Source organism: Metopolophium dirhodum, chromosome 8 (assembly GCF_019925205.1).
Source record: "Metopolophium dirhodum isolate CAU chromosome 8, ASM1992520v1, whole genome shotgun sequence".
NCBI lineage: Eukaryota > Metazoa > Arthropoda > Insecta > Hemiptera > Aphididae > Metopolophium > Metopolophium dirhodum.
In genome coordinates, this window is record NC_083567.1 from 24,691,172 (window position 1) to 24,715,968 (window position 24,797).

General features: G+C 36.6%; 1 protein-coding gene across 1 annotated transcript in view; it reads right to left on the reverse strand.

Moving 5' to 3' along the window:
* The window catches only part of LOC132951483 (uncharacterized), a 124,828-nt gene that overhangs the window by 5,271 nt on the left and 94,760 nt on the right, over window positions 1–24,797 (reverse strand). Inside the window, exon 5 of the mRNA XM_061023309.1 lies at window positions 19,063–19,293. Coding sequence (XP_060879292.1) covers window positions 19,063–19,293 — 231 coding nt within the window. The remainder of the gene's footprint in view (window positions 1–19,062; window positions 19,294–24,797) is intronic.

Genomic DNA, 24,797 nt, shown 5'->3' on the forward strand with positions numbered 1-24,797 from the left:
CTTTATCCGGCCCACTAAAATGTATGTAGGTATTAAGGATAATAGACTTATGAATCATAACTAGGTATAGGTTTAAAATATATTTTTAAATTATAGTCATTAATTTTATTAAGCATACCTATATAATATTAACACAGTATAACTTTGCGTATACCTACCTATAAACAGTAGATACTAGATTAAATATAAAATATGACATCTACTATATATTTGTTATAACAAAATTAATCCATCGTTAATTTATAGTTAAATTGGGGGTTTATTTAATTAACAGTTTAAAGAAAAAAGTATAATAAATATCTTTTGAAAAAAAGATGCTTTTATCGCCACATAATACATGGTATTGAAATGTATAAGACACTCAAAGTACTTTAAAATATGGTTTTTAAATTATAAATAGTTACAAATCTATAAGATCATAATATGAATAAATGCATCATTAAAGGATAAACGGTGGTTGGTCAGAATGGCAAGGTATATAATCCTGCCCGAATATATATATATATATATTATATATATGTTATGTTTTAAATCGATTACAACACACGCATATATACGATTGTACAGAGGAATTTCCGGACCGACTAGAATTGTTTATTTTTTTAATTAACGGATATAACGTTCCGCCATTAGTGCCACCCTGTCGCGTCAAAGCTCTATATACTGCACACACGAGTATTTATTAACAATGTAATTTCGTATACGGAATTCGATTTGTCGTATTTTCAAATGATTTCAATTAAATACGATTTTATCACAGTTCGTTCGGATTATATTTTAATTTTTTAATTTAAATTTCAGCATCGTTATAATTACCACAGAAAATTTGTGTTCAGCATTATTTTTTTTATTATTTTTTTTTTTTTTTAACGAAAATTGCGTGCTTTGTTATTACGGACGATTGTTTGGCTAGCGATCGCGTGTGATCTAGCTAAATAGATTAAAAAATAGTATTTAAAAACATAATGTGAAATTCTTTTGGAGATTGCAAACTGTAGTTTTGGACATTATAAAGAAAGTTCTTTAAAAAAATACATCCCATTTTCTTTTGAATAACGACCACGCGTACTCTATATTTATTTCTGCTTTTCGTAGGGTATAATAATGCGCGAGTGTGGTAATGGAAAATGTGAGCGTCCCATCGAGTCGCCGTTATACACACACACACGTATGTATAAAATGTGATATACATATACACAGAACATTCTTAAATGGCCGTTATAGATGTCGGCGAGTCGTAAAAAAGTTATTACATGCTTAAATATTTTTCTACACTGTAAAACGCTAATAATAATAAAATGGCGTCTAAAAAACGGCGCTGTGAGGAGACTTAAGCTGTTGTGTATTTACGCAGAAACGGGAATAAAGCAAATACGCTCGCCGTCCTGAAGCCTGCAATTTTTATCCGACGGGAACTTATTATGCGTATTTTATTGTTTTAACATTGTGTCTATCATCATCCCTGCACCCGACGAAACAGCGAGCGCCATTGGCAGCTGCTGCAGGCCCCGCATTCCGACCGATTCGATAGTCGCCCAGAGTAGGTACACTATGCTATTTTACGGAGCAACAATGTTATATAGAATATCTCTGTCTGAATAATATATTATATAAATGAGTAGGAGAAGATAAAGTTTAGTCGGCGCGTAAATCAATATATATATAGGTATGTACAAAGAAAGACGAGATCCGTGATATACGCGCCGCCGAAGATATGCGATTATAATATAATATAGCTAGGTAGCCTTACCTATTAACCACGGATATTCATGCAATAATGTGAAATAATATTCGATATTTATAGGTATTACAGTCTAGGCGATAGTACCACACGAATATTATACGATGAGTTGAGAGTTCGGTTCTTAAAAACATTTCTTCGAGTTTCCATCATATCGATACCCTGTGAACGTCACGCACGAGAGCCGGCCAACCGTCGTTTTATACTGTCCGAAGTTATTATTCGTATTTTGGGGAGGTCACTCGAGGATAGGCGAGATCGCCTCATTTGCCGGACGTTCGTCCGAAACACGATGATAATAATAATATATACATCACGTGGAAAATCGTATAGCGCGGCCATGTTTCTAGGTTGTGAGAAAAAAACCCATTGGACGACGATGAATTCGCTATAATTAATACGGCTCCGAGTTTTAGTACAGAGCATAAATTGCTTGTTAGGAAAAAAAAACAAAAAAAAATTTAAAACGATTTTAATTTAATTAACACGGTTCGTGTGTTTTCTGAGCACGAAGGTTAATTATAATTGTCTATTCTTTTTGTGTTTTAATGTGTTCCGGCGCTCGGAATATATATACGCGGCGGCTCGTATTCCAAAATGATTTGTCATTCCGTACGCCTTCTTTTAATTACTGACAGCAAGTGGAGCAACAAAAATATATAAAAACTATATATAGTTATATAACTATATATAATACACACACACCACAATTCATCTTATTCTCTACGCGTAGGTACATGTTGCGTTCATTTTCGTCGGATGAGAAGTTAGAAGAACAATACCTATTATAGTTTGAACGCTGCAATGACCGCGACCGTATTATTTCTATTCATCGCGAAATACGTTTCGCGTTTTCAACATTGACTATCATTATAATTATTTGCATTTTCACAGACACTGCTGCAGCTATATACACAAAAACTGTGAGTAGGTATCCTATCACGTTTGTGCGATAACTGCTCCGCATCAGTATCATTTGGATAACATTTTTTTTTTATTTGAAAAAATATCGCTCAATAACTAGGCGACAATAACAAAAAAATATATAATAATATAATATCATCGACTGCCATCTTTATTGCGATTATAACTGTGCAACAACTGTATACTGTTTCATACCTTCGCACCTTTATACTTTCGTAACTTTCTATTATCGAAACAACACGCAAATCAGTACAATATAATAATAATATCTAATATTGAGTCGAAAAAATGCAACGAAAACCGACGGTGACATGACGAGCGTGTATACGGCGTCTTAGACGTTCGAAATGATTGCGAGTTACGTCCCGGAAACGATTCATTCGCAGCAGGCTTGTGAAAACTGACAACGTTTCGTACACACATTGCAGATGGGGGATGTGCGCGCGCCCTAAGTAATTACTCGATTAAAAGCGTACTATACTCTTAAGAGCGTTTGTTTAATTTGCAACATGCGCTTCTTATGAAAAGTTACGTTAATTCAGTAACAATTAGCATAATAGTACGTGAATTTCGAGTGATATTCACCCGAATTATCAGAGGGTAAAAATTAATACCCATTTATCTCTTTCCTGCGCTTGCACAAACAAGAAGGTACGGCGAACATTCCATACCAGCACGGAATATAATATTCACTGAAACAAATAAAAAATAACACTACCGTGGTGTTTCGTATTCGTTTTCATATTGAATATTTTGTCTTTATTTTATAATATTAATATTATGATCTTGGGCAAATCAACCGCAGTGGCGGCGGCCGCAGTGTTCGATTTACGTAAATCGTAATTAAATTTATTAACACTCGATATTTGTCAGGAGGGCATAAAAAAAATGTAAAACAAGTTGAAAAGACTCAAGTGGGCGACTTCGACCAGTAGACAGTGAACGTAATAATATATCAACACAATAAAATGAAAAATTCCCAAAAATGAGAAGAGAAATTGAAAAAGTTTTTGGAGGCTAAAGTTCCTCTTTTATAATACTTCTTAATGATATTTATAACGGAGTTACGGGGGTTGTCAAAAGAACGAAGAATTTCCAATTTTACGAGCCATTTAACGTCCTTTTCCCTGGCGTACACTTTTTTTCTGTTTTTTTTTTTTTTTTGTTCTACCGTTGGAAATCCGTTAATACGTCACCCCGAGGGCCAGAAGTTAATAACAAAGAGAAAGTGAAAAAAAAGTGACACCGTGGTGGGTTTTTATACTGCAGCAGGGAAAATGTTGGAAGTAGCCGAGTGGAAAAATGAGAGATTCTCTGCCGGTGGTTGGACGCCGTTGCGTGGAAGGGTGCGGGGGTAAGTGGAGGATAGAATAAATGATCGAAAATCCCGACGAATCAGGAAACACACTTAAGCCGGACCCAATTTCAGACCTGCGATACCAATGGCAAATCGATATACGAGCGGGATCCTTAAGCTTTTAGAGGTCTGAAATTGTTTCCGTGTACGATCAGCGGGATAGATATACACGTATCCATATATATATATTACATATACTGCACATATATATATACAGTATATAAGTTCGAAATGGCGTGTAAAAAGAAAGAAAAAAAACAGTTGACCCAAATCGTTTAGCTATTTAAATTTTTATATACAATTCGATTAGGATAGATATACATTATACGTAATACGCGTACATATATACTTATCGACGTGGTATACGCGAACATCGTTACTACGTATATAGTCGCGAGCAGTGTACATCATAAACGGTACAACATGTAATAGGTATATATTTATCATATATTATTATATTATACTGAACTGAAAATTGTTTTCTTTCTCCGTTTAAAGTGTTTAAACTATCATATATATATCTGCTCACAAAATAAGCGATTATGCCTAGGTTTATAAGACCAGCTTACATATTATATTGAACCTTTATAACGGGTGTAATATATATAATATTACATAAATGAATACCAGCATATACGTATACAAGAACGTGTGACGCATTATATACTATAAAGTCGCACATATATTATATGATATGCGATGTATAATTTCGACTACCAATAGCGTCTTTAAGCTATTTATGAAGAGACAGCCATTGGTGCCGAGTCGACGGGGCGTCCAAGTTTTGGAAAATTAATATCGCGAGCTCAATTTCAGACGTATTCGGTCGGGAGGGTTGTTAAGAACCAGCGGGAGGCCAATTTCGAACTTTTAACTACTCAACGGGTTTATTTCACTATATAGGGTAACACGCGGCTATATAGAAGCGTAGTTATTAGTTGTTACTTATTACCATTATTCAAACTCCGTACGAATTGGTTTCCAAATTCATATTATATAATATATTTTTATTTATTATTATTGTTTATATATAATTGGGCGGCGGTCATCGTTTTAATTAATTTACGACAGCGCCGCGGTTACATGAGAACAAAACGAGAATTTAATATTCGTCCAACGTCATCATCATAATAATAATATATGCTTGCCGAGTTGTTCTCCTTCGTATAATAAATTGATCAAATACTACGCACATTTACACAGCAGTTGGGTAGATATGCCTAAATGTAATATCGAGTCATATCGATTTCAGGCATAAGCGACCTACATAAAAAAAATAGCTGATTTCAAAAAACCAAGTTAAAACCCATTTGTCCTATACACATATAGTATACAAATACCTATATAGGACCGACTTTAACGACCTGCTGCTGCACTCGGGCGATACGGTGGTCTCGTCTGCAGTCGTGTGGACGGGGAGGGCAAGCCACCCCTCGACGAGCAAAACGGCGAGGCGATTCTCCCCCCCCCCAAACATGGTTGTCGTCCGGCATAGTCTTGCGGGGGGAAGGACGTAATAATATATATATATATATATATATAGTGTGTGTATAGTATTACACCACATTTATATTATATGTATTATAAAAACAAGTGACTGTAGTGTGGTGCGGCGTGGCCATTACAGACGACCCGATGGGCGGTACCGGAAGTCACGTGCAGTAACCGCGATGCAATGTGTAATGACGTATAATATGAGTATATACATCTCGCTGCAGAGTGGTAGGCCGCAATAATAATAATTATCATTGTCAGTGCAGCACACCGCCGAGTGCTGTACGTATATTATGATGTTATGCATCCCTAAAACTACCCGTGAAGGAAGACGAGCACAGGCGTTATGCGCAATCGATAAGGATGTATACTAGTATAATATTATGACGCATTATGTTTTACGTCTTATTATATTATATTGTTATTGGTTCACGCATCCGAAGTCGGTTTCACCTGTCCGAGTCCGCACTGTCTATGCAAGCGCATAAAAAACGAGCGCCGCCGGCAGGTTTTCGTTGACCGGAAGGCGGGATAAGGGGCCGCCCAGGGTCCGGACTCCAACCCCCCCCCCCCTCGGACACACACACCGCTCGATCCGTTTTTAAACATTTTTTTTTTAACGAGTCAATATTAAACAGGTAGGTACCTTCTTTTGCTGACCAATGGTTTGCATCGAGTCCAAACGAATAATAGTTATATTTACCGTACGGCAGTCGGCGACCCTATACATAATTAAACTAGACCCCTATAGTAATACCCAGGTACGCCGTGTCCGAGCAAATAATCGCACAGGAACGCGGTCGGAAAACTGTTCGCGGATTGGGGATAGGACGAGACCTTGGAATTTATTGGTGTATCGATAGGCTCCGTTGAAGGATTTTCCGGGAGAGGTGTTGATAAACGTACCTATATTATATAGATAGGTATCAGGCTGGTTATATTTTAACACGGTTACCGTTGGCCCGGTACCAAGGGTTTTCGTCGGATTCACAAACGTTCAACGCAAATAAAACTTAACGCCACCGGCCGACGACGTCGACTACAATTCGCATGGGTTTCGGACCGATTGTATTATTATTATTATTATTATATCATCATCACTGCGTTATTGTCTGTGATATAATATCGAATTTCGAGTACAAAACAAACACGACCGGGTTCGTAAACAAATAACAATAATCTGCGCATTGCAGCGGTCCGAGAAACGTCTAATACCGGAGTCGGCACTCGACGAAAAAATCGACTGAAAAGATTTCCGACAGTGTGGAGTCTTAAAAGTATTATTATAAACTTTTGTTTTATCGAATATTGTATGCGCGCGCACGTGACTGTGCTCAAAGCTCGCATAGTGGTTATACCACATATATTGTCATATTGATGACAGCTATACCTATACCGCGGTTATGTAGGCGAGTTTTATATACCAATAGGTATAACAATATCATCGTCGTCGGAAAACGTTTCTGTACATAGTTTACCGCTTATAAATGTATAATATATTATTATTATAAGGCCGTCGAGGGTCGTCGTCGTTGTGGCCCCGAGACGTTACGATATAATACTTTAATAGGGTTTGCGTCTAGCTCAACAGGGGTGGCGGTGGAGGTGACGGATACGGCCGTTTTCGTATACGGTGTACAATATTAGGCATTTCAGCTCAATAATCTATGATGGACTAACCGACCGGGAAAACAGTCGAAATCCAACACAGCCTTCGGTATCCCCGTATCGTCCCTGAAACGTCGGCGTCCTCCTCCCGGGCCGGTCGATAATCCGTTATTATCGTTTGCTGTGCGGCGCCGCGTGCGTAATTCGGTTTTTGATTTTCTCGGATCCCGCATTCGTACAATGCCGCTCGCAATACAGTACGCAGGGACACAGCAGTATTGTTGTATTATATTATTATTATTATTACTGCTATTATGTGCTACGCAGCCCGTCTGACCCGAAAACCGATAACGATACGGTTTGGAACAATATAACGTACCGATAACGTATATATTATATATTATTTTGATAGGACCCACAAAATAATATAAACATCGCATTCGAGGTATATATGTATAGGTATGTGAAGTTGCAGGCATTATTACGAGTGTAATATTTGGTTTGCCGTTAGAAATATTGTTATTATCTATATAGGCTAAAAACCCTTTTTGCATTTTGAACTTTGAACTTTGTAAAGCCAAGTATACAGCAGCTATAATACAACTGCAGTCTGCCATTCTGTAATTTGGAACTAGGTCCCTTACGAAAACTGTGAGACGATTCCAGCAAGTCCAAACCGTTGGATAGTTTGGTCTTTGTATGGGTCCAAGATGATAATTGTAACGCAATATAGCCGTGATATCGTTATCACAAATACGAATACCAATGGGAAAACTAGGTTTGAACTATTTCTAACAATATTTCCAACAATGTCCGACCAATCAAGGTGCAGATTGTTGTAATTTTTTGTAATGCCAACTTTACGTGCCACCTTCTATGATTAGTGATTAATAATTATTGATATACTTTTTCATCGATTCCTATAAATTATACGACGTATGGTCGTCGACACTTGTAGCACTGGAGCTATGGTGATTTATCGTAATTATATTATTATTATCGATACGAACCGCACCACAGTCGTCCCGGCTACCGAATCTTACAATTATTATCGTACCATTATAATACGAATGTATATATATATATATCTCGTAGGATGCATTCCTCTCTGAGCGTCCGGTACAGTACGTGCGCACAGAACGCACCTCGTTTTCTTTACACACCGCGACGATTATCCGGCGACCGACTTCCGTTTTATTCCCCGACGACCACGACCAAGACGACGATTATAATAACACGACCGCATATGATGCGTACACCGATCTATACGCGTATCGGAAAACCGTCGTCATCATGTTAGGTATAGGTACCTACGTCGGAAAACTAAATATGTGGGCGCTGCGACGTGTAAGAATGCGCGGCGAGTGCGACCCCTTTATAGACATCCGAAAAGCCGCCGCCGACCATGTACGGTATAAAGAGGCATAAAGACGTATATAATATTATTATGGTGTTGTTCCCACGCGGCGGCCGTTCCACTCGCGCGGTTTCGACGGCCGACCTGGAAAACCTTTTCTTGCCGTACGCACTAGCGCGGCCCATAATATATATAGGTGTATAATATCTGACAATATTATATGATAATTTGACGAGCCTTCCTAACCTTTATTCGCGGCGGCGTTCAAATAATAATATATTTTATCGTGTTCAAAAACAGTTTTCGATCAGTATACCAGCTATATAATATACGGCATAATAATAATTAGGTATAATATATTATATATCATTAAAATATATCACCATTTCCCGTGGTTGCGAATCGAAATTGTCTTTCAGTATAATATCGTGATTAGTGAGTGATCAACATCAGTGGTTGTTATTGTACCTATTTGTATAGTGATCGACCTAAATAATATATTATGATATTTCGTCGGGTTCTATATAGTAAGAAAGACGCGGATTTGTAATAAATGTATACACTTGTGAATAGGTTTTTTTTATACTAACCGCATCGGTAGAACTCGCACGACCGCTGCGGTAATACATAATATAATACGTCGTCTGTACATACGTCGGCTAACGTCAACACCGAGTCGTCTATTTATTTTATTTATTTATTTTTTAAAGCACATACTATATATACGTATACGTATAATATGTCTCATGCCGGCGTCTCGCGGTGTTTCGTAGTCCGGATTTATTGACTTCAGAAAAACGCGTATATTCAACGTCAGGGTGGAGTAAAAATAATGTCCTATATACTCCTATTTGTATGACCTGTCATCGCCTGGGAATTCACATTCCGCGACCGAGTCCCTACGGCACTGAAAAACATGGAATCGACGCACTCGGAACATTGTCGTCGTCGTCGTCGTCGCTGTTTTGAACGCGGACGATGCGAACGCGCAAACGCAAAATCTAAAACAACGACGCTTTTCCTATGCTAATTTGGAGCTCTCGACACTGACGTGTAATATAATTGACATTAGTCATTACAAGACGTTTACGACACGTACATCGGTCTATTATAATATATTATTATTATTACTATTATTGTATTGGAGGTTAAAGGAGAGCGAAATCCGTCCGATAATAATAATAATAATAATAATGGCGTAAAGAGCAGCGCCGCTTCATTAAACAAACATAAAGTAAAACCTTTTCTTATCGCGCGAATACTTTTATTTATTTTGCGCGTCTGGCGGAAGATTTCGACTTGCTTTAAGTGCTTTTCGCTTGCGAAACAAAATTAATAGGGAAAATGGAAACGGCGCAATGTCGGTTTTCTTTATATTCCTCTTTATTTTTTCTCCTCCCGTAAGTAGCGTGAATGCGATTAATTTTCGAAAAAGCTTAAATAGTAGCTGGTATTGTTACCGTGTATATATATCATATATAGTATATATATAGGTACGCTCATCAGTAGAGGTATAATCAGTATCAGTCTCTAACCGTACCGTCTCTCACACGATTCACACGCGGTGCCCGCCGGTAAAATGCAAAATAATAATATTATAATATTATACAAATACTATTTTCGTATTAAACAATGTTATATTTATATATAATATTATGCTCGGTAAGAATATTTAGCGCGGCGTCGTTCGCGTTTAGCGAAATAAGAGCTACTAATTAACGTAACGGAATAAAGTAAATTAATGTCAAAGAGCAGTATATACTACATAGTCTATACATTGTACATATATATTATAATATATATACACAATATACAATATACATGTATTATATATATATATATATTATACACACACAAACGCGGGTGCGTATAATGTATATCGCGCGGACGGGCAACGGACTGTATCTGCGCAGCGCGCTGTACATTTAAATTAGATTCCGAGCCCATCAGCAAGTCCCTTAAGCCGTCGCGGTGGTTCATTAAAGTTAAATTGCATTTCCACTCCACTCCACCCCCAACCCCGCTGCATCAACTGTTTGTATCTTACCGCCCCTGCCCATCGCCCCTAGCCACCCCCGCGCCGGGTCCTCGTTGTCGGTCCGATCTTATGTTTCGGGTCTCGGTGACCTTATGGTGGGTGTGTGCGAGTGTGCGAGTTTAGCCATACCCGAAAACACACAAATCCGTACGCACACGCACGCACGGCGCGTACGTCTCCGTGACAATGTAATTAAATTGTCTCTGTCAGCCCCGCCGCCGCCGCCACCGCCGTCGCCACTGTTATAGCTGCTGCTGCTGCTGTTGGTGGACCACGAAATTAAAATTCTATAAATATCGCGATAATACGTCTTGGACGTCGCCACTGCGGTAGGTGCGCGTGTCAGCGAAATTATAGCAAAACATACATGGCACATACAACTATTATACGATTATTGTATAATATAATGTATAATCACAAGAGTTATATGATTTACTTGTTTCATAATGTTCAAATAATAATATTATAAAATTGTGCAAATACGGTTTTAGTGCCCCTCCTACACCACTCCACACAAATTCAATTTTTATTTATTAGTTTTGTCTGAAATGTAGAAGCCGAAATAAAAATATGTATTCTGATGATACAGTATCTTTATCAACCTCTTCTATAGATTATTGTGGTACCTTAATTCATTTATTGTACTCCAATTAAAATTAGTTGTGTTAAAAATATTTAAAACTAAATTTTGATTTTTAATTTTTAGAATTTTTTCTAAAAAAATTAAACAGTTAAGTTTGTAAACATTGACTTTCACAATAATAGTCCAGGAAAAACGATCTTACATTTTTACAGAAAATATATTTTATAATTCACACAAATTGCCTATCAAATACTCCTTGGAAAATTACAATAGCAATCGGTAAGGGTGGGGGGGTATTTAGTAGCTATTTGGATATTTGTACCTAAGGGATACTGTATAGGATAGGTACGGAAAACACCATTGGGTCTGTCACTCTTAATTGAACCATTCAAATATTTACCAATTGAATAATAAGGTATAATGCTGATTATAATATATATAATAGGTTTCGTAGTACGGACTCAGTTCTTTTACATTGTATGGGTTTAAGTGTTTTTTACCGACTTTCCTACAGTTACTGGTAAATTATTTCTTTCGATTCGATTAATGTTCGAGTGACGTATCGAGTTAGCCGAAGTCGAAGTCGTTTTACAAAGTGCAGACGTTTACAAAATGACACTAATTTCACCCTGTTCATCGAGTTATTGTTTTCGACTTTTTTTTCTTTATATAGCGCCAACACTATATTTTTCACAATGTTCGGACAAGTACCTCGCCTAGCTAGTATTTTTTCTCTTTCTTATAAGGTAAATCATTTATTATCTAACAGCAGCTTGTATAAACGTGTGCGCACGAAAACCCCTATAGTAACTAGGTATATATATAGATCGTTTAATAAACCGGAGAAACGAAAAAACAATTTTGCGATAAACATGATAAATGACGTTTTTCAAGTAGCGTGCAGCGTTCAGTTCAGGTGCTCCTCAAAATTTTTGTGTCGGCTCTGTCCAAACACAATAGTCTGCAATGTGACCTACATTTGTCAAGTGCAATTCGTTGCAGTGAAAAATAAATTTCATTTGAACAAAACGTATTTTACAACTCGGGGTTAGAAAAAAAAACTCCGGAAGACTTTTGTCAAACGCAACAATAATAATATGAGTTTCTATACAGATTATAATAATTATTATAATTTCCAACAACAAAATAACGTTATATACCTAACGCGTAGATACATTTAAACAATAATATCAAATTTTGTACTTTTTCTGTTTCTCGACTTATCAAAGTCTTCGTAAATTTTCAATAAAAAACCGGTTGTGGACGCGTATTTCTATTTTAAAGCTAAAGAGAATCCTATAATTTAAATAAGCATTTATTATTTAAGTTTATGTCGTACAGAAAATAGATCGAAGAAATATCGCGCGCAGTGAATAAAATATTACAATTTCACATCATCTCATATAGCCTTCGGCAGAACAATCTTGTCTCGTCAGCATCGGCGACGATCATAAAAAAAAATATTATTGCTAAAAAATAGATACTAATATAATAATGGTACAAACTGTTTTTCGCGAACGCCGTCTGATCAATATAATAATATTATAGTCGTTTCGAACCCCGACAGACCCCGTCAACTAAATTATTAATATTAATAGGTGTACACACACACACACACACTGTGGACAAAATAGTTTACGCATAAATAAAATATACTATAATATTATGTATTTATACTTTAATAATTATCCCTATTAGACATGCCACTCGATTTTGTGCGCAGACAGATAGGTCGTTTAGCCGCGATAAAGTTTGGCCCGTCAGCCATTTGTCACGGACACCGGGACGTAAATCGCGTTCAGTTAAATAATATCATATTATTATATTGTTGTACGCGGCGGCGGGGGTGTGTGCGTGTCGTCTCTCCCGCCTATGTATTTATATATACAGAACGTAGGTATAATACACCGATATAATATTACGTGGACGACGAACGGTTACCGCGAGCGGTAGATAGGTACCGGCTATATATACCGCGCCCGGTCACTCGCCTCCGCAACGCACGCCGAGTAGAATATAAACGTCACTGGAATGCCCAAGTGATAAACAGCTGCTCGAAATGAATAATTTATTAGTTTCTCCCTAGGTTCTCGGTGCGTAATATTATAGGCGCGCGTGACGGAGAACGTCATTTGCGGGGGTTGACAGGGAATCGGCTAAAAACGCGAACTTATCTAGTCACATGAATAATGCGGTTCAGACACGAACAAAGCGAATCAGAACGAAATAGCATGACAATAATAATGTAATGGCATTACAATGCGCGGAGGTTTATTTTATTTTTTTCTCCGCGCGCATAATGTCTTTGTCCGCCCGACCCCTTGGCTTAAATATAGGAACGCATTATTTCGTATATTATAACAATATAATATTATATAGACCGCGTGTAAGTTACTGTGCACGGCGCACGCACACATAGTGAATATAATATATAATATATACCTATATATGATCAGATATGGACGTAAAGACGTAATCTTGTACCGCGTAATCAATGCCCACGGAATGGTCAGAAAATAATATACATATAATAATACGATAATATATATTACGAGAAGACGTCATCATGAACTCGAGGGGGATCGCGTTTTCGCGTGTCACCCTCGGACGTGGACGGTTTTTGTTATCGGCGGCGGCGGTGGCGATAAACGATCGACCCCGTATGAAACCTATTACCGCGATGGTCTGCGCCTTGCAAATGAATTAAAAATCCGGTCGAATAATATTGTAATGTATATTGGAAACAACGCATTTATCATATAGAGACGTGGAACGTCGTTCTGTATAATACGACTTGCGAGAGTAGATTAGTAATAATGAATATGGGCATGTCGTGATACGTATATCGTATCTAACGAGTGTCTTATATAGAATCCGCCCGCCTACTATTATATTATTGTTATACGTATACGTATAAGTCTTCTACACAAATAATAATACATATTATTGTGTTCCGATTAAAATATGTGCCGACGTTTCGTAATGCTTAAATTCTGTAATGATGTTTTTTTATTTTATGTTTACAAATTCTTGCATATTTGAGCAATAAGCAACACAAGTCACACATTTCTAGACGGATGCATAAAAGAGTAAGTCGCATATTATTTCATAAATATCTCGAAAAAAACATAACAAAACAATTCAAATTTGGCTCATGGCGTGATAATATTTTTGATTATAACTGATTATTAAGTTATTTCGAGTCTAAGACAGTCAAACGATCGGCCGGAAAAAATTATCGTTTTTTGAACAAATTATACAACGTTAAATTCATAATTTTCCATTATAATGTAATTTCATGTTGTTCATAATTAATTATTTAAAATAATCAATCAATCAATAATCAATAAATCGTTATAATTTTTACCTACATCTTAAAAAAAACGAATACCATTTTCGAAGTTCCTATATTCTAAAATTGTATGCATAATAAATATAACACGCATAGTATTATGGATTATTCTTTTTGATGCATATTCAAATTAGGGAGGGTCCTAATTATTAATTTCAATGAAATATTAATACGTTGTACGTTGTTATATTAACAAATAAATAAATAGTGTGCATAAAATACTATTATGAACTTGGCAATTTGAACAATTAATTGAGTTATAATTTTTATGTCTATTAGCTCTAACATTGAGTGACAATTTTCCTAAATCAAAAACGGTTTTTTACACTTGATAAATTATTACTACATGTCTACATATAGGTATACAGTTATAAATTTGCGGTGATAACCATAATAATATATTTTACTCGTCAATATCCCGGACGTAAACTACGACATATTATAGTATATTATTATATACATTAAATTCGTTGTACCTATGATAGCGGGCTTTTTATAATTTCATTCTCCTAATAATTTGTCTATATCGGTATATACCACCTACGGAGAGGGCACACACGTGTTGCATTCATCGTGCGATCGACAATTTCCCGTCCGTCGACCAACCTGTTATTATCCGATTGATTTACCGCACTCGGACAAATCTACAATTTAATAATAGCGTTTAATTATTATTGTAACAGCGCTCGTCGACATGATCTATAGCAGCCTGCATGCGCTGTCGGCCTCGGACAGTCCGACGTCAGTGGATTTCACTCGGCAGAAACGGAAGAAAAAATAAAGCAGATCGTCAAAGCGTATAGTATGCACGCGCGCAGCCCAGCGAGTTATAATATCTACCGCGGTATACACCTAGCTATGATGTGTATCATTATGAAAACATTTTTTAGGCAACCGTTTGTACAAAACTCACGCATGACGTATATACCACGGTTGTAGACGTCTTGTAGGCATAGGTTTGCTTGCGTGACGAGAACGTTGAAATGAGAAAACAAGTTTTCGGAATATCACACGTCGAAGCGGAGGAGGAGTAATAGTAGCGTACGATATATATATGTTATACGCGTATACCTATAATATTATGCGTAAATATATAGTATGGTTAATGCGCCGAGGAAACGTTCGTATTAAAATAATAACGATAATTATTATTATTACCTACTATATTGCTCCGACGACGGGAGTGAAGAAGCTTCGCGTTTGAAGTTATCAAAAAAATACATCTCGCGCCGGTGGGTCATCCGTCTTTTGAAATGTAATATTATATAGGTATATGCTGCCTGCGGAGGCGGGGATTCGCATTTAAATGCATTTTGTTGCCGACAATTAATAACGTGCAGGCTGTTTAATACAACAATAATAATATTATTATTATGTACTTATTACGTGTGTATAATTAATGTGATGTTTCGACGGGGCACTCGTATAATAATTACACACGTCCTAGCGTCATGACAATGTTATCTCCATATCTTCATAATATCTGATGCGTCATTATCACCTTTTGTTTCCATCACGCGTGTTTCGTTTCGTCGTCTCGTCGTCGTTGAAAATGACATATCGTTCCTTTTGTACGACTGCCGCGAGCGACTTCAATAACTGTTGTAAACGCACGGATACACGCAAAATACAATCGATGTTATTATAATAGAGGACAAACTTTGGTGCCCAGTAAATACCGATGCTATATATATTGTTACTATCGATGTAATTTGACCTAGGTAACCTATAACTTTCAAAATTAGTAAACTTATTCACTTTATACTTAATGTTTTTACTATAAAAATCGAATGACTTCTAAAAGCACAGTCTATGTAGAATGTCGGAGAATTAATTTTTTTACGTTCATAAAGTTGACCCCTCGTTTTGAGGTTTAAAAATATATGTTCAGTTGGCCAAAATGAACGAATATATTATTTTAAATTTTTAAGTGGAAATTATGGAAGATATCAAAGATTTTCACATAATACGGCTGCAGTGCCATAAACTGCACGCAGTCCTTCGATGTTGACCCAGAAATTCCAAACCGGTCACAAAATGTCCTCACCTCCTTCAGTTTTTGGATCAACATTTAAGGGCTTGCAAACTAAATTTTCAAACTCTTGGTATATTAATGTGCGAAATCTTTTAATCTAGTTGTGGGACATACCACGCGGACGTCACTATAGTTTAATGGGATCAAGCAGCATTCAACCATATAACACGGAAATCGATAACCCGCGCGTGTTTCACCGGAGTCCGCGGTCGGCTTTGAATAATAAATAGAGTTTACGCGACGTACCTAAAATATATTATCTATTTAATATTATAATATTATAATAATAATTTATGGTAAGGCGCATAAAAGGGCGCAGTGAGCGCAGTACGTTACATTTTTTTACTTCAATAATAACACATTCAGTCGAATATTCTATCACGTTATATTTATATATCTATATATGTATTATGATTATAGGTGCCGCCGAAGTTCTGTAAAATATAATAGTACGCATATACACAACGATGTCGTGACGGCTATGTATAATAATTCAATATTATCCCGTCGGCGGCGTCGATTCGAAATCGTCATGTCCTGCAGCAGCAGCCCGGTCGAAAATCGGTCGGAACGCGCCGCCGCCGGAAACCGTTAAGTGGTTTTTTTTTCGGTCCCGAATCGAAACGCGATGTCCCATATATACGTATAATAATAATAATAGCATATAAAGTTGAATATTCGCGAACCCGAGGCTGCACTACTACATACGCCTTTAAAAGTCTATGTGTGTGTATACGCGATGGCTCACAATATATATAATACTAATATAGAGCGTGTTTGGGCGCGTTATCACTGGCAATTGCTTTTTATATGCGGGTCATAATATAATACAATGTTTCGTATATACGTACTACTGCATATAATATAATATTGTATCTCATATCGTATTATTATTATTATTATTATTATTATATACAGTGAGTATATTTTAGAATGTAATATACGGTTCTCATTCTTATCAGCCGCCACCAGAAAGAATTATATATATTATATAATATTATATAAGACGTAAATAAATTGTTCTCCAAGCTATGTTTCTGTGATTTTTTTTCTCATCTCCTCCTTTTATAGTCTTTATAATATTTTCTTTCTCCGTCGAAATATTACGAGTATATAGTTCGTATCATAATATTATAAATACGTTTAGGTACCTACTTGTACAACATATACGCACTATCATAACGGTCGGAACTATCGGACGATTTATTATTATTATGGCCTTTGGGTGGTGAACCGTTCGTGACCGGGGTGCCCCGCCGCCGATATCCTGTGTCAGTCGGTCGCGTGGCCGCCGCCGTCGTCGCCATCGATTAACTCTTTCCGGCAAATATCTTTTTATCTAGTCGTCGTCGCTGACAATAGCCTCCCAAACGAACGCGCCCTCTTCGCCGTTGTCATAGTCGTGTATAGTCGTTAAATAGCGATAATGACGTGCATTTTCAGTATGTGGTACCCTAGGAGGCTAGTCTATTCACGACCCCTAAACACCCACTGTACCACGAGGCATCTGGTAAACCTCCACATCCGGCTTTTACGGGACGTGTATTGTGTGTGTGTATGTAAAATAACGTCAATGTAGTCGCCGTTCACCCCCACACCCGGAAGCGGTGTGTGCGTTCACTGTTAATGATCGTTCGTTTAGATATTGTATATAATAATACGCACTGGTTCGACTTCGCGAAAGTATAATATATAAATATTATGTTATAATTTTGAAAATCACGCGAAAAACGCGAAATTCTACACCCGAGACTTGTACGATCTGTGTCTTCGAAATAAGAAACGCTGTTTGAGAATTTTACTAGTACCTACAGCGGATGTGATAATCGAGATACATTAAATCTTCGAAACGTGAACTCTGCAGTAAACTCATTTTGACACTAAGTTGCCGTTCACAGAATCAGTTAATTTACGTAATTTTAAATTCACTTTCAAGAAACCTACTCATCTTTGTAACTTTAAATTTAATATAGTATATATATATATATATATAAATGTTAAATATTCCAACACCACGATTCGCGTGTGTATATAATATATATATATATATAGGGTCCAGGACACCTATTATATACGCGATGCTATTTAAACGTGTATAGAGACAATTTCGTTTATATTTGCAATGCTAATATAGAAGACGTTTTAATATAATATATACACAGAAAGCCGTAAAAACGATTACGGTAAACGGTGGTGGGTCTTTAAATTTTAAAGTTTTGAAACAGAAAATGTCTTTATATTATATCATGACCGCATCGTCTCGTTTTTCCTAACGTCCCTATACCTTATGTCCTTTGTACATATATAGGTACATATTGTAAAGTAAAACGGACTTAGTATATAATATACATAATATAATATATATTATATTGTATAGCTTTCGTACGCTATATTATGTGATAACAACGGACATAACGACACGACAGCCGGTACTCAAGCGCACGGATTGGCTTCTGGCCTCACAGAGTGGACGCTATATAATATATTATTATTATTATTATGTTTTCGTCATTGTCATAATTGTGAGGCGCCCGCAATTAACGCACGATTGTGCTCGATGGCTTACAACTGACCTGTATGAGGTATGCGGTGTCTGGCCACAGGGACAGCGTGACGCACGTGGTGTCCGTGAACAGGTTTCCTTTCAGGCCGCCGCCGTCGATCTCCCACGTAACCAGGTAAGCGGGACGGTGGACTTGCCGGGCGTCCCACGCCACCTCGGCGATCACCAACACCTTCTGATGGATCATCGACACTTCGCGCAGGTTCCACATTTCCGTTGTGTCCGATGGGTCGTCATCGCCCTGCAAAATGAAATAATATAGTGTTATAAACTTATTTATATTTTAATTTAATAACGAAAGTAAGCCCCAGATATACAGAGGCATAGTGTACAGTGGCGTATTTTGGGTGATTTATCGGGGGGTGTCCAACATTTATTGAACCTTTCAAACAAGTCATCAAAATCGAAACATATTACATTTTCTGTAAGCCCATTAAAATAAACTTTTAGAAACTTAGTTGCCAAATAAATTGGGACGGCGACGGCGGCGCTTTTCAGTAGGTGTAGCCCAAACTATAGCCACGGTGTGTTTCGCCTCACCTATTTATTTATTATAAATGTATAAAAATTTATTTGGAAATGACTGAAAAATTACTTTTTAAACTTCACTTTTTTTGTAATACGTAAAAACTTAGACATAACTGGTTTATTTTGCATTTTGAAGTATAATTTTAGAATAATAATAAAAATAACAATATTATTTTAAAAATTTTAAATAATAATAATATTGTATAATAGTTGATGACACATTGATTCGTTATTTCTATGATTCTTATTAACACATTGGAGACCAACTATTTGAATTTTGTTATTGCGTTTGATACAAGCACCGTGTTTAACTTAAACGCGACTATTGTCATGTTACAGAACTATTTTTAATATGTTGATGCGATAAGACGAGCGTTGTTTCTAACGCGGTACTTGCTTGCACATCTATAAGACGAGCACCGTGCTTAGAACGGCGTCGGTGTGTACAAAAAAATCGATTTATAATATCAATATTTTATTAATTTCTTGATTCTTAATATAAAATATTAACGAGAGAGATTTTATATCACACCTAAGCGGTATAATAGTATAAGCGGTTGAATCCATAAAAACGTCGGCGTGAACAGTCCCAAAATTTCTATTTTTTAACTTTTCTCCTCAACTATGATAGCTAGAAAGATGGTTGATAACTCATTAAAAAGGGATTATCAAGTAGATACAAAATGTGGAATTAAAATTTTTTTTTAAATTATTTAACTTTTCACAGATAAAAAAAGTTAGTATTTTTGTATTTTTGTTGCGGCTTGTGGGTATTTTAACTATTGTAATGACTGGTGAAATTCAAATAATTTCTGGATAAATTATAGATAAGTCTCTGTCTCGTCGAATCTAATCAAATTAATTTCAGTTTTGCCGTTTATATAAAATAAATTTAAGTCGGGGGGTGTCCAGACATGGAGGACACCCCCCCCCAAATACGCCACTGATAGTGTAAGTACCTATGTACAATGTAGCACATACTAACAATAATTTCATATAACAATTTACAAAATTAAAAACTTAAAATGGGGAAGAATGACGGGTATTAATTGGCGAACCTCGTGAAACTGCGAGAGGCTCGTTTCTTAAATAATTGTTTGAGCAGTGAGTAATAAAAGGAAAGAGGCGACAATATGGGACATTTCTCCCCCCCCCCCCCCTTTGCTTTTTAAAATCAGACATGTGAAAAAGCAACATATATTATTTATAAGGCATACATATTGATGCCCACTTAACCCTAAGAAACATTTCTGTACAAGCCTATGCGCGACGTACACAATACAAGACGTACCAATATTATAATGGCTATAGGTACCTTACCACAAGTTATTTCTATACTATAATGGAAGATGTTTAACAAAAACGGGAGTAAAACATATTTGAATTATATATATTATTGTACAGCACTGCAGTCGATAGTCAGGACAGCGAATTATGTTATACACAATTTGAGACTTTCGTAAATGTAAGACGTATATACGGTACCTAACTTGACGTTCTACACGCTATATAGGTACTATTCGTTTCGATTAAAAGGGTCGTACGCAAAATCCTGATTGAAAACATTATCATTAATCCTGAATTGTTTTTTGTCTTACGCCAATTAACCCTTACGTTAAATCGGTGATTAATACGGCATATTAAAGGTGTATCGCGTTAACCAGCTGTTCACTATAACTTATTTTTAGTTGGTAATTACTAATTATTGAAAACCTAACCTTCAGACGGATTCAAATTGATTTCGTGCGTGAGGTTTCGACGTGGTAACATTTATCGACTGCAGAATATTACATTTAGTACACACACACACACACACACTCGGTTTATAGTGGTGATTTTACTATACAGTTTCTGGACTCGTAAAACGAAGAGTCGTTAAATGTTATTGAATCACAAAAATAACATCGGTGAGACTTCCACCCGGAGCTACGTCTCCAAAGACCCTTACTTCAAAACGTAAAAGTCAGAGGACCTCTGACACCGCGGTCCTGGCAAATGTATTCCCAAACGGTTCAAATTGCCAAAATCCACGTCGCCTGCAGCATTTTTTATGAAGGTAATAATAATAATAATAATAATAAAAATAATAATAAATAATAATACTCGAGAAAGTTGATAGGATATGAATAAAACATCGACGGCATTGTACTGCCGAAACGTCCTGGGTAGTTTCGAATTCGTATACAGGGACTTGGGTGAACGGTGGTGGAGGTGGTAGAGGTACTGCCGGTAAACGAAATCAATGGCGGGTTTCGTGCGCGTGTGTTCTCACACGTACACTATAACGTATAAATGTATAATAAAAATAACTCACAATAGTTATAAGTTTATAACTAATTTCGAGCAAAAACATTTTTGGATTTCAAATGCCACGTCAACAATTGTTCGTTGTTATTGTTATCGCAACGTAAATACCACGCAGCGCGTATAAGAAACCTCGTTATAATTATTATGTATTTTATAATATACTTGTTGAATTTATAAAAGCTGCGAAAAATCAAGTCGCATTATAATAATATGGAGCACGCGACCAGTAAAGTCAACGTCGAAATAACAAAATAAATATAATGCGACGGTGAGTGCTGGACGTGTACAACATAAACGTTGGTCTAACCTTACGCTTTTTACGACTGTTATTAAGCGTTTTTTTTTTCATGCGACTATATAGTACGATTGAGATATTGACTTTTTATTCTTTTGTAAATAATTTTCAGGTAATTATAATTGTGCGTGAGTATTCTCGAAAAGAAAGAAAATCAAAAATTCGCAATAACGGTTAGCTGGTTTCATAATACGATGACAAAAACATATTATACAGAACGAACGCGAAAAACGATTTCATTAAAATATATTTCGATGACGACAGTCACGATTCGGATAAAGAGCGATGAACATTTACTGAAAACTCGATGGAATTTTAATGGATGTATTCTTATTGAAACTGAAATTCACATATTTTTCTCGGCTCCGCTTCGTTTAACATGCATGCAGCATACGAGACGCCGAATCGTTATTTCTGGCCGAATATTTATTATTATTTACATTTTACAAGGGAGTTAGGGAGAGTGATAATAATATATTTTATATAATACATTCTTTTCATCGTTCTTTTACGGTATTGTAAACGGTTTTTTTTCTTCAGAATATTATCTTCTTCGTGAACAGGCACACAAACACATATTGTATACACACAATATATATATATATATATATATATACGATCGGAGGGATTTAATGAGTTATCGTAAAATGTTTTTCGACCGCCCGAGACATATTTTAATGGGATACGAAAATGTTTGGACACGCGGGTGGGGGTGGCATGCGTGCGTGCGTGGGTGTCGGCCGAAGATATTATACGATAGTATCTATACTATATATACTATAATATTTCTGTAGATGTATAAAAAATCGTAATCAATAACCGGGCCCGTTGACGCGTTTTATTTTTCTCTCACCCTCGTCCGATCAGATAACAGGCGTATTTGGCGGCCGACCGAAGTGGCGCCTGTCGAAATCGCCGCGGAGGATCGTCGGAGAGCACTCATCGTATCCGAAGGTCGTCTACGTAGCCGCACGTGTTATTGTTATTGTGTATTATTTTTTTACCCGCGGTACGAGTGAACAAGAAAAAAAGGCCAAAAAGTGCAATCTTCGTTTTTTACACATTATCATTATAGTTCTCGTGATCCAGCCCAGATTAAGCGGGTATACAGCAGGACCAACACTTAGTGGTCGCCATTTACAGTGGCCATTGCCCCCCCCTCACTATCTGGAATCTCGTTAACTGTACGTCATTTAATAGCGTACATAACATGGTATATCATAATATAAATTATAAAATATTTCTTCGATGAAAAAGTGTTACCTAACTGCAGTGTAGTAGGTATGCTATATTACTAATTTAGAATCCCATAATATTATTCCAATATATAATATAATCCTACGTGGGGTTTTAACCTTGCCACGAGTGTCGAATTTTTTTCTGTGGGTGCTATTTTGAGTAGGACAAGTCGATACTGATTATAATATACAGTCGCTTCCCCGGTGCCCATTCCTATATGTATACATTGTTATCAGATACCATATAGGCTAATATTATAATATTAAAGGGACGCGACCACAAAAACGGCAAAGGCACTGTGAAAACCATCAAAAAGGATCGAAGTGTTCGCATGAAATTTTCAGCCCATCTGTTCAAGCACAAAATTCCCACCTGAACCAATATGTATAATGATATTAATAGATTGGTATGATGAAATCGATGCAGGTATATCGTATATATACCATAATATCTTACTGTAAGTTCTAAGTATATAATAATATGTACGCAACATTACATTCAGTCGGGCGATGGCAAAACCTACGATTAGCGTCTGAAACGAAGATGCGATCGGATTTTTTAATTCGATAAATATCCAGAAAACGATCACTATTTTATATCGTCATAGGCAACAATAATTACACACCTATCTAACTATGTGTTATAGAGAACACGACCGCCTCGGCTCGCGATGATTACAAATTTCGAACGCGTATTATGTTGCGCACACGTTTACGACGGGACGTGTGTGCTTTAATTAGATTAATATACGCGCGCGGGCTCAATATTAATATTACCTACCATTATTATTATTACTATTATTATTATTATAATATTATACGCGCGTAAAGCATTATACCTAACATGTATATACTGCACGGCGACGACGGGGGAGGCGCACTCGAGTGAACTGGGCGAGAGACCGAGCCAATTATTAATATTATTATCGGTCGGCAGCGGCAGCGTTGACGCTAGCGCGTATCGCAGGTGTCGAGTTTCTCACGCGCAACTATGGGTGTATTATAATATTGTACAAATATATTATACGCGGAAGAGCCTATTCATTTTCCCGCAACAGCCGGCACAGGCGAGAGTAAACAACTACTAAAATAATAACAGCAACAATAATAATAATATTATAATATATATTAAATTACCATATTATCACAACGAAATCACGCGGCGGCCGACATTATTAGACGTATATATTATAATATGTATATGTATGGCACCGGAATAGAGCGAATTAATTCAGAGAATATATTTTATTATTATTATTTTTTGTACACGACGGTATAATTGTTCTCGCAAGCGCAGAATCATTGCGATAGAGGAGAAGGTGAAAAGACAATAATATAGTATAAAATATAAATATAATTATATTATATACCTACTAA